This window comes from Stomoxys calcitrans, chromosome 3 (assembly GCF_963082655.1).
Source record: "Stomoxys calcitrans chromosome 3, idStoCalc2.1, whole genome shotgun sequence".
Lineage (NCBI taxonomy): Eukaryota > Metazoa > Arthropoda > Insecta > Diptera > Muscidae > Stomoxys > Stomoxys calcitrans.
In genome coordinates this window covers 21609686-21621916 of record NC_081554.1, presented here as the reverse complement: position 1 = coordinate 21621916, position 12231 = coordinate 21609686, and the positions used below count along the sequence as shown (strand labels likewise).

The window sequence follows — 12231 nt, the reverse complement described above, 5'->3', positions numbered from 1 at the left end:
GGTGGATCGGTTCTTATGGGATCTAGACCTTAAATCGTGGGATCGGTTCCTATTGGCCTTAGACCTTAAATCGATGGATCGGTCTATAAGGGGGCCTTATAAAAATACTGTCCCATCTGAACCATCTTCAAACGTAATCCGCCTATGGTAAAAAATTATTATTTGTGCAAAGTTTCAGCTCAATGTCATCATTTCGTTTCGCAAATATATCCCCCAATAAAAAAACTATGAGCATACTTTTAGGATCAGGTTTACATATGTAGCGTATTCGTTGTGGACAACATAAATAAGTGTCATAAATAGAGTTGATTCATAACTCAGCTTAATTAATCACTCCGGCTTTACTTTTAAACTTGAAAATGTAGCATGACTTTAGGCACTATAGGCAAATTTACTTCAAACACACAAATGCCTCCAAGTTTTAAAAGTAGGAGCATACATTTAGGAGCAAATTTCGGGATGTAGCTTATTCGTTGTGGACAAAGTAAATAAGTGTCCTAAAATAGTAGTTTAATCACAAAACTAAGTTAATCACTCTGATATTATAAATATTATATTTGGGTGGTATAAACATAGGAATCTAATTTCAGAAGTTGTTGTATACTTCTAGGGATAATTATATGAAATTAACCCATAACGAAATTAACATTGTATTTTTTTACTGATTATCATTTTATGTTCCTAATGTTATCGCAAATATATCCTCCAAAAAAAAATTTGAGCATACTTTTAGGATCAGTTTATACATGTAGCTTATCGCTTTATGACACTAACATAAATGAGTGTCATAAAGAGAGTAGATTGATAACACAGCTCAATTAATCACTCCGGCTTTGTTTTAAACTTGAAAATGTAGCATGATTTTAGGCACTGCAGGTAAATTTACTTCAAACACACAAATGCCTCCAAATTTTTAAAAGTAAGAGCATACATTTAGGAGCATATTTCGGGATGTAGCTTATGCGTTGTTTTATTTGCAAATTTGCATAGCTTATTCGTTGTGGACAACGTTAAAAAGTGTCCTAAAAGGAGAAGTGTGATCACAAAACTAAGTTAATCAATCTGATATTATTGATATTACATTTGAATAGAAAATACAGCATGATTTTAGGCACTACAGGAAATTCTATAGTTAACATATTTATACAAAAGCCCCAACGATCTCCGATAAGGTCAGTGTATCTCTAACGATAAGAAACGTTTGAGTATCCATTACTCATATCACTGTTTCCAAAAACGCTCATTGATAGAAACTCTAATATCTCTAATTATGCCATGACACAATCTGAATGGGAATTTCCTGCATTTACAATATGTTTAATTACATTTTTATGTAATCCATGTACAGTGGAGTGAGTGTTTTTATAAACATACAAAACAAAAAGTTTACTCGTAATCTGATTATCATTGGCATAGCTACTTTTCGCTTTCGCAGTTACATGTTGCCCCAGAGCCAATGGCCATTTTACAATTTCTACAAACTCTTTCGAAACTAAATTGGATTTTAAGCCTCGAATAAATACTGGTAATGTTTTATTTTGTTTCATTTCTCTGGCAAATAAATACAGAATACTACTCGTTGTTGGTTTTGCCCACTCCCTAGTTTTGTAAAATAAACAACTCAATTGGATTTTGTACTTGAGAGGAGAAAAATTGTAAATAGCCTTGGTATTAGTTGGAAAAGTAGCTTTTGCCATGTTTAGATTAGGTAAAGGGCAGAATGACTCTTCGGTGACACTGCAGTTGAGGGGGAAATTATAAAGGTCACTGTTATTGGGTATTGTAAATTATTTAAGAGTATACTTTTAGGGTTGGGAAAAATGCAGCATACTTTTAGTTGTGCACTTAATGCCATTGGTAGTGAAAGTTTCAATGGGGAACCTATAAAAGTTTGTGATTGCTGAATGGGTATATTGTTCTGTTCATTGTTTTAATGCAATCAGGCATGGTTTATTAGCTAATATTTATTTTTCAAACTTATATTATTGGTTTGAGGTAGTTATTGTTATATGGAAGAAGGCTTATAATATTCCATGGTGGGTAGGAATTTCTATTTTCAAGACTGTTGTTTTAGTAATAATTATGATGCATACAAGTCAAATCTACTGATTTTATGAGTCATCGAAAGCTTCTATAAAAAATTATAAGGCATACTTTCTGGCGTACATAACCAATACACTTGAAATTTTAGCTCAAACGTGATTAAAACTACCTGTCGTCATAAAATTGAACGGCGATCCATAATGTATTGAAATTTGAATTTTGAGGTGTTGCTAACGGAATGATGAAATGAACATGCCACCTATCTTAAATATTGTACTTGGCAATACACTACAATAGAACAAATGTGTATACCCTCCATCACAGGATGGGGCAATCTACGCCAGTAGATTGCGGATTCCAGGCCTGTGCCGGGATCCAAGATCGATGGGATAATATATTTAATGAGTCGGTAGAAGATATTAGTTGCGGCGATCTAGGAGACAACCTCCTCCCATAGTTCTCACCATCGACCGACCATCCAACTTCATAACCTCTGAGTGACGGACGATTATCAATCAGAAGAAGGCCGATTGGGTCGGCTTCAGAGAGTACAACAATCGCGGCTTCAGTGACACTCCCGTGGAATTTTCTATTTGCCGAGAGGAAATTCCGAGACATCATTATACCAGCCGGTCGAGAACCCCAAATGTGGCCCAATTTTTCGGCGCAGGCAGTGGTACTCGCAGACAAGCGGGTCTTTTCTTTGTACGGACCCCACTGACCCCAGAATCAGCGAGCCGAATCTGAAAATAAACCGGATAGTCAACGAACATTAGCGGAATTTGTGGCTGGAACACTTGGAGCAATGTAACTTAGGCAACGGCCTGGACAAGCTGTGGTCTACTGCTAAGTCACTCTCTAACCCCGGTAGAGGGGATAACCGAACCTCTGTCACTTTTAGCGACGTAACTGTAACTGATCCGAAGAGATACGCCAGGTTATTAAACCATCAATTTATTGTGCATCCCGAGAGTGACAGGGCTAGGAGTAGAGCCATTCGTCGTGACTGATCCGAAGAGATGCGCCAGGTTCTTCAACCGTCACTTTATTGTGCATCCGGAGAGTGACAGGGCTAGGAGGAGAGCTATTGCTCGTATCCGTGGTCTCCGAGCCGATGGACAGCCACCACAATTTACCGTGGACGGTAAATTGTGGTGGCTGCGAGCCAAGTGAGCCAAGCCACTAATGCTGAAGAATCTGCATCTACCTGGAGTTGAGTGCTTTACAACTGTTCTCTTTGGACACTCTTATAGTTCCCGATGTTTGAAAGATGGACAGAGTGATACCCCTACAGAAGCCTGGAAAGGACCCAAGTAAGGGGGAGTTGTACAGACCGATCTCCCTTCTCTCACCAGTAGCTAAAACCCTTGAGGGACTACTCCTCCTGAGCCTCGTTGGAGAATTTCCATTCGCCGAGCATCAAAATGCATTCCAAAGATTGCATAGCACAATAACTGCTTTGCATACCGTCACCGAACACATTTGCCTTGGCTTCAATCAGGCCAGGTCATGTGATAGAACGGTCCTCGTGGCACTGGATCTATTGAAAATGTTCGACATGGTCAGCCATGCCAACTTAGCCTCCCAGCAAGCCCTGACACGATAAGTCGAAGCATCGTAGAGTAAAACGGGAGTTTCCCATGGCGGAGTGATATTTTCGGTACTGTTTAACTTCTACCTATACTCCATTCCACCCCCCTAGACGACATAGATATCGTATCGTATGTGGACGATTGTACGATCATGGCATCAGGCCCCTCACCCATTGATGACATCTGCGATAGGTTAAACGTTTACCCCAACGAACTTGTCACTTATTTCGCTGCAAGATATGTGAAAATATCTGCTGCACAATCTTCAGCCACATTATTCACTTAATACACGCATGGGGTTCGTAGAGAGCTGAAAGTGATGGTTGACGGAAGAACAATTCCGACCATCAAGTGTCCCAAGAAACTTGGTGTCACATTTGACAGTTCCTACAAATTCTCCTCAAATGCCACTGCAATTTGCGATTAAATCAAAAGTTGAAACGAGGTCCTCAAGTAAGTTATGCAGTGCCAGTGTGGTCTCGTCAGCCCTGTCAGAATACCGCCCTTCGAACTGCGACGGGCTGCCTCATCGGTTGTCATGTGAACCACCTCCATCAAAAGACAAAGATTCTTCCCGTGCCAAGACATAACTACATGCTGTCTAAGCAATACCTCTAGGGCTAATATCGCCATCCAAATAATCATCTTGTGGATAGGATTCCACCGCCCAGAAGCCTTAAGGTAGACATACATAACCTAGAGCGTGAGGTTCAGCGCTACTAGAGAGAGGTATAGACAACATTCATGTAGACTCGGTAGCAAATTCGGTGAATAGCTACCTGTTGAATGTAGGAGAACGACCGCCTCCCATTGCACCTAAAGAAATTGACCTTCCCGGCTAACAGGAGTAGTTCTGGCTCAATTGCGATCCGGCAGATGCAGCCGCCTCAATTTTTACAGAATATGGATTGATGCCGACGTGCAGGACTTATTTCTCGATTGTGACCAGGGACCACACAACAGACGTCATATGTCTAACGGCCCAGCCATACCCAGATCCCTCTGGATGCACCCCATCTTAGTCGCAGAGTTCCTGGATCTGGATACTGAGGTTCAGCGCTACTAGAGAGAGGTCTACACAATATTCATGTAGACTCGGTAGCAGATTCGGAAAATAGCTACCGGTTGAATGTATTCCTTGGAGATTGACCGCCTTCCATTGCACCTGAAGAAATTGGCCTCCACGGCAAACCAAAGTAGTTCGGGTTCAATTACGATCCGGCAGATGCAGCCGCCTCCAATTCTACCGAGCAAGGATTGTTACCGACGTGCCTATCCCTGTTGTGACTAGGGACCACACAACAGACGTCATATGTCTAACTACCCAGCCATACCCAGATCCCTGTGGATGCACCCCATATTAGTCGCAGAGTTCCTGGATCTGGATACTTAACAGAATCAAGCAAACGAAAGATGGAGCACAACAAACTGCTTCACCAACAACAATCTCCCAATTAGACTTCCTGAGTCTCTTGCTTATTATTGCTCGATTTGCCTGAATTTGAAGCTGGTATTTTTCTACGACTTTTAACAGTCAAGACAAGTATGGTCCATATTGGCCTATAACTTGATATACCAAAAAACTTGCCACATGCGTTCCATGGTGGAGGGTATTTAAGATTCGGCCCGTTCTTATCTGTTTTTCTCAAATAGATTTAACTTCGTTTTCACTTGAATATGTAATTTTTTTAATCGATTTACTAAAAATCCCATAAGAATTTCCAAGTTTATTTTTCATTAGTGTTATTACTTCATGCTCTAAAAATTCTATGCTTTTGATCACTTGAGTACATCCTTACAACATCAACCAGCAAATAAAATTCCTAAAAAAAATAAACTTTGTCATCGCCCAAATTTAAATTGACATAGTCCTTAGACAATAAACCAAATTTAAACTAATCTGAAAATGTATGGTCTCAGTCTGTGTTCTTACCTAGTAGTAGTAGTAGTAGTAGTTTTGTATATTTCTTTTTTACCATTTATTTGCCCTAAATGGTCACGAACAAAAGGACTCCATTGCACTAGGATATTCTCCAAAGTCACCACATACAAAAATCCAATAAATTGTTGGCAAAATACATTTGCAATTTCAAGTCAATTTTGAGGTCAAACTAAAGCCCCAATACAATTCCCTGCACTTGACAATCCCTTTCCCTTGTCCTACTGAGCAGAAACCTTCATTCGATTTTCAGCACTTCCGGGCTAAAGTCAATAGAGTGTCGATTTTATACTCTGCCAACAAATGAACTTTTACTATTAAAATCCAATTATCGATGAGCTTACAATGGTAGAAATCACACTGAAACACTGCAACACTTCATCCCTTCAGAGTATTGAGGGGCAGTAATGAAAAATGGATTGCTTAGAATGCAATACCAAAGAAATAACAAAGGCTATATACCTACAGCTCTTTCGTTATGGTGTAATGGAGTGATATCGCTTTTGTATAGAGACAACAGTGGAAATGGAAAGTTGGCAACGGGCAAAGGGAACTGATAAGTAAGCCAATTCCTGCTAAAGCAAACCAATCACTTGGGCTATGGTTGATTAGACAACTTCACTTTACAAAATTTTTTCGAAATTTAATTAGCACTCATTTGTGGGTCCTTTGTGTGATGGAAACGAGAATTTTTAACAATTTTGTAGTATGGTCCAACTTTTAAAAATAAATTAACAACAAATATGGACAGAATACTGCTATGGACTAAAAAACAAGTAAGAACAAGTAAAAGTGTGCTAAGTTCGACCGGGCCGAATCTTTTATACCCTCCATGGATCACTTTTGTCGAGTTCTTTTCATGGCATCTCTTTTTAGGCAAACAAGGGAAATACGAAAAGAATTGCTATGCTATTGGAACTATATCTAGTTATGGTCCGATTCGGACCATAATAGAACTACATGTTAAAGACCATAGAAGCTATCATTGTGTAAAATTTCAGCCAATTCGAACAAGAATTGCACGCTTTAGGAGCTCGAGCAGAACAAGTAAAAAGGCGTTAAGTTCGGCCGGGCCAAACTTTGAATACCCACCATCTCGGTTAGATATGTATACCACCTTTTATCATAATCCGGTAAGAAATGCATAATTTATGGCCCCACAGCAGCTATATCGAAATATGGGCCGATTTGGACCAAATTCGAAAAATTTTGTTCAATCCCATGACAACCGGTTGTATGTACCGGATTGACCCGATGGATTCCTTCATCGGCAAGGGCTGCCGACTCTGTGTACAACACACTGCTACAACAACAACAGACCGATCTGAAGCATATACGACACGGATGTTGAAAAGCCTAACATAAGTCACTGAGTCAAATAGCAGCGAAATCGGATTATAAATGCGCCTTTTATGGGGCCAAGACCTTAAATCGAGAGATCGGTCTATATAGCAATCTGGACCGACCTGGGCCCAAATTGAAGAAAGATGTCGAAGCGCCTAACGCAACTCACTGTCCCAAATTTCCGCAAAATCGGACAATAAATGTGCCTATTATGGCCCCAAAACCCTAAATCGGAGGATCGGTCTATATCGCAGCTATATCCAAATCTGCACCGATTTGGACCAAATTGACGGAGAATATCGAAGAGCCTAACACAACGAACTGTCCCAAAATTCTGCAAAATTGGATAATAAATGTGGCTTTTATGGGACTAACACCCTAAATCGGCGGATAGGTCTATATGGCAGCTATATCCAAATCTGGGCCGACCTGGGCCAAACTAACAAAGGATGTTGAGGGGCCTAACACAACACACTGTTCCAAAATTCAGCAAAATCGGATAATAAATGTGGCTTTTATGAGCCTAAGACCCTAAATCGGAGGATCGGTTTATATGGCAGCTATATCCAAATCTAAACCGATCTGGGCCAAACTAACAAAGGATGTCGAGAAGCCTAGCACATCACACTGTTCCAAAATTCAGCAAAATCGGATAATAAATGTGGCTTTTATGGGCCTAAGACCCTCAATCAGAGGATCGGTCTATACGGCAGCTATATTCAAATCTGGACCGATCTGGGCCAAATTAACGAAAGATGTCAAAGGGCCTAAGACAACTCACTGTCCCAAATTTTAGCAAAATCGAATAATAAATGTGGCTTTTGGGGGCCAAAGACCCTAAATCGAAGGATCGGTCTTTATGGCAGCTATATCCAAATCTGAACCGATCTGGGCCAAATTGACGAATAATGTCGAAGGACCAAACGCAACTCACTGTCCCGAACTTCAGCAAAATCGGATAATAAATGTGGCTTTTATGGGCCTAAGACCCTCAATCAGAGGATCGGTCTTTACGGCAGCTATATCCAAATCTGGACCGATCTGGGTCAAATTAACGAAGGATGTTGAAGGGCCTAACAAAACGAACTGTCCCAAATTTCAGCAAAATCGAATAATAAATGTGGCTTTTATGGGCCTAAGACCCTAAATCAAAGGATCGGTCTTTATGGCAGCTATATCCAAATCTGGACCGATCTGGGCCAAATTGACGAAAGATGTTGAAGGTCCTAACAAAACGAACTGTCCCAAATTTCAGCCAAATCGGATAATAAATGTGGCTTTTATGGGCCTAAGACCCTAAATCGGAGGATCGGTCTATATGGCAGCTATATCCAAATCTAGACCGATCTGAGCCCAAATAGAAGAAGAATGTCGAAGGGCCTAACACAACGAACTTTCCAAAATTTTAGCAAAATCGGATACTAAATGTGGCTTTTATAGGCCTAAGCCCGAAATCGGCGGATCGGTCTATATGGGGGCTATATCAGGATATAGTCCGATATAGCCCATCTTTGAACTTACTTATGGACAAAAAAAGAATATAAGCAAAGTTTCAGCTCAATTTGCTTCAATTTTTGGAAACTGTAGCGTGATTTCAACAGACAGACGGACGGGCATGGCTAGATGGTCTTAGATTTGGGTTATTGCAAATGCAAATTTTGTCCATGAATATTCCATTATGGAACAGGGGTAAACTTCTCCCATATGTGCAGTCCGATTCAAGTTTAAGCTTAAAGATGAGGGGCCTCCTTTTTATAGCCCAGTCCGAACGGCGTGCCGCAGTGCGACACCTCTTTGGAGAGAAGTTTTACATGGCATAGTACCTCACAAATATTGCCAGCATTAGGAGGGGATAATCACCTCTGATATTTTTCTTATGATCTCACCAGGATTCGAACCCAGGCGTTCAGTGTCATAGGCGGACAAGTTAACCTATGCGCTACGATATCCTCCAGATATGGATTATTATAATGGATATTTCGATGTGTTGCAAACGGAATGACAAAATGAAGATACCCCCATCCTTCTGTGGTGGGTATAAAAAAAGGGAAATCGGTTTATATGAGACGGTATCAGGCTATAGACTGATTCAGGCCATATTTCACACGTATGTTGAAGGCCATGGGAGAAGCCCTTGTACAAAATCAATTCAGCCAAATCGGATATTAATTACGCCCTCTAGAGGCCCAAGAAATCAAGATCCCTGATCGGTTTATATGGCAGCTATATCTGGCTGTGTACCGATTTGAACCTTACTTAGCACAGTTATTGGAAGTCGGAACGAAACACGTCACGCTTAATTTCAGCCAAATTAGATAATAACTGCTCCCTCTAGAGGGTCAAGTAGTCAAGATTCATGATCGGTATATATGGTAGCTATATCTGGTTTTGCATCGTTTTGAACCATACTTAGCACACTTGTTGGAAGTTATAGCGAAACACATCATGCAAAATCGGATATGAATTGCGCCCTCTAGAGGCTCAAGAAATCAAAACCTCAGATCGGTTTATATGACAGCTCTATCAGGTTATGAACCGATTTGAACCAAACTTAGCACAGTTGTTAGAAATCATAAAAAAGCACCTCATGCTAAATTTTATCTAAATCGGAGAAGAATTGCGCCCTACAGTGGCTCAAGAAGTCAAGATCTGAGATCGGTTTATAGGACAGCCCATTGCCCGACTATATAAAAAATCCGCAATTACTTTTTGGGCAACCCAATAATATTCTATATCTTCGAGTATACCAACTACTTTTAAGCAAATGCGAGAAAATACCAAAAGTTCTTGTCACGTCTCTTTCCACTGACCAAAGCTAAAATTTTCCTTTATTTTCTTTTCTACTTGCAGAGGGTGCCAATGGTGATGGTATGGCTGTCATTTCGTCTCTACGCTCTTTCGATCGTGAACAACAAAAGGAATATATGATACCCATTGTCATCAAGGATCATGGCTCACCGGCTATGACAGGCACTAGCACTCTCACCGTGATCATAGGTGATGTTAACGACAATAAAATGCAGCCAGGTTCAAAGGATATTTTTGCCTACAACTATCAGGGACAATCGCCTGATACTCAGATTGGTCGTGTCTATGTCTATGATTTGGATGATTGGGATCTGCCCGACAAGAAATTCTACTGGGAGTCACAGGAACATCCACGCTTCAAATTGGACGAGGACTCTGGTATGATTACCATGCGGGCAGGCACCCGTGAAGGACGTTATCATTTGCGTTTCAAGGTCTATGATCGCAAGCATACACAGACAGATGTGCCGGCTAATGTTACGGTGACCGTAAGAGAAATACCTCATGAGGCTGTTATAAATTCGGGATCGGTACGTTTGTCAGGTATCACCGATGAGGACTTCATACGTGTATGGAATTATCGCACACAATCATTGAGCCGCTCGAAAATGGATCGTTTCCGTGATAAGTTGGCCGATTTGCTAAATACAGATCGAGAGAATGTGGATATCTTCAGTGTGCAGTTGAAGAAGAAACATCCCCCTCTAACCGATGTTAGATTTTCGGCCCATGGCTCGCCTTATTATAAACCAGTGCGGCTAAATGGCATTGTGCTAATGAATCGTGAGGAAATAGAAAAGGATGTGGGCATCAACATAACCATGGTGGGCATAGACGAGTGCTTGTATGAAAATCAAATGTGTGAAGGCTCTTGTACCAATACTTTGGATATTAGCTCCTTGCCTTATATGGTGAATGCCAATAAGACTGCCTTGGTGGGAGTACGAGTGGATACCTTGGCCGAATGCACTTGTGGTGCTAGAAACTTTTCCAAGCCAGAGAACTGCCGCAATACACCCTGTTACAATGGAGGCCGCTGTGTGGATACTCGATTTGGGCCTCATTGTTCCTGCCCGGTGGGCTATACAGGACCTCGTTGCCAGCAGACCACCAGAAGTTTCCGTGGCAATGGCTGGGCTTGGTATCCTCCCTTGGAAATGTGCGATGAATCTCATTTGAGCTTGGAATTTATTACCCGCAAACCGGATGGCCTGATTATCTACAATGGACCCATAGTGCCCCCCGAACGTGATGAAATGTTGATTTCTGATTTCATTTCTTTGGAATTGGAGCGAGGCTATCCCAGACTTTTGATAGATTTTGGCTCTGGCACCTTGGAATTGCGTGTCAAGACCAAGAAAACTCTGGATGATGGTGAATGGCATCGCATAGATCTCTTCTGGGATTCGGAAAATATACGCATGGTGGTGGACTTTTGCAAATCAGCGGAGATAAGCGAAATGGAAGATGGCTCCATGCCCGAATTCGATGATATGTCGTGCCAGGCGAGAGGCAATATACCACCGTTCAGCGAATACTTGAATGTGAATGCCCCATTGCAGGTGGGAGGCTTGTATCGCGAGCAATTCGATCCCTCGCTGTATTTCTGGCATTACACCCCCATGGCCAAGGGCTTCGATGGATGTATACGGAATCTGGTGCACAACTCCAAACTGTATGACTTGGCCCACCCTGGCCTCTCACGCAACAGTGTGGCAGGCTGTCCTCAAACCGAGGAGGTGTGTGCTCAATCCGAACAGACTGCACGCTGTTGGGAACATGGCAATTGTGTGGGTTCCCTAAGCGAGGCCAGATGCCAATGTCGCCCTGGCTGGACAGGACCTGCCTGCAATATACCCACCATTCCCACCACCTTCAAGCAGCAGAGTTATGTTAAGTATGCCCTAAGCTTTGAGCCCGATCGCTTTAGCACCCAAATCCAGTTACGATTCCGCACCCGAGAACAACATGGGGAATTGTTCCGTGTTAGCGATCAACACAATCGCGAGTATGGCATTTTGGAAATCAAGGATGCCCGTTTGCATTTCCGTTACAATTTGAATTCATTGCGTACCGAAGAGAAAGACTTATGGCTGAACGCAGTGGCCGTAGACGATGGACAATGGCATGTGGTGCGCATAAATCGTTATGGCTCTGCGGCCACCCTGGAATTGGATGGCGGCGAAGGCAGGCGCTACAATGAGACCTTTGAATTTATGGGCCACCAATGGCTGCTGGTGGACAAGCAGGAGGGAGTGTATGCTGGAGGCAAAGCAGAGTACACCGGAGTAAGAACGTTCGAAGTGTATGCGGACTACCAGAAGAGTTGTTTGGATGACATAAGGTAAGTGTTGTAAATGTTAGACAAGCACAAGGCACCAAAAAAAAGAGAAAAACTGCAGAGGCCATTAAATGAGATTTTGTTTTTGTTTTGTTTTTGGTGACTTGAAGCATTAATCCCATGCAATGGCATCGAAAACAATTAACCCAGATACTGACTTCAAA

General features: G+C 41.7%; 1 protein-coding gene across 5 annotated transcripts in view; it reads left to right on the top strand.

Annotated features, from left to right (window-relative positions):
• The window catches only part of LOC106086998 (neural-cadherin), a 535030-nt gene that overhangs the window by 479036 nt on the left and 43763 nt on the right, over positions 1–12231 (top strand). For all 5 annotated transcript variants that reach the window (XM_059364497.1, XM_059364494.1, XM_059364495.1 and 2 more), the window contains exon 16: positions 9769–12070. In XM_059364497.1, coding sequence (XP_059220480.1) covers positions 9769–12070 — 2302 coding nt within the window. The remainder of the gene's footprint in view (positions 1–9768; positions 12071–12231) is intronic.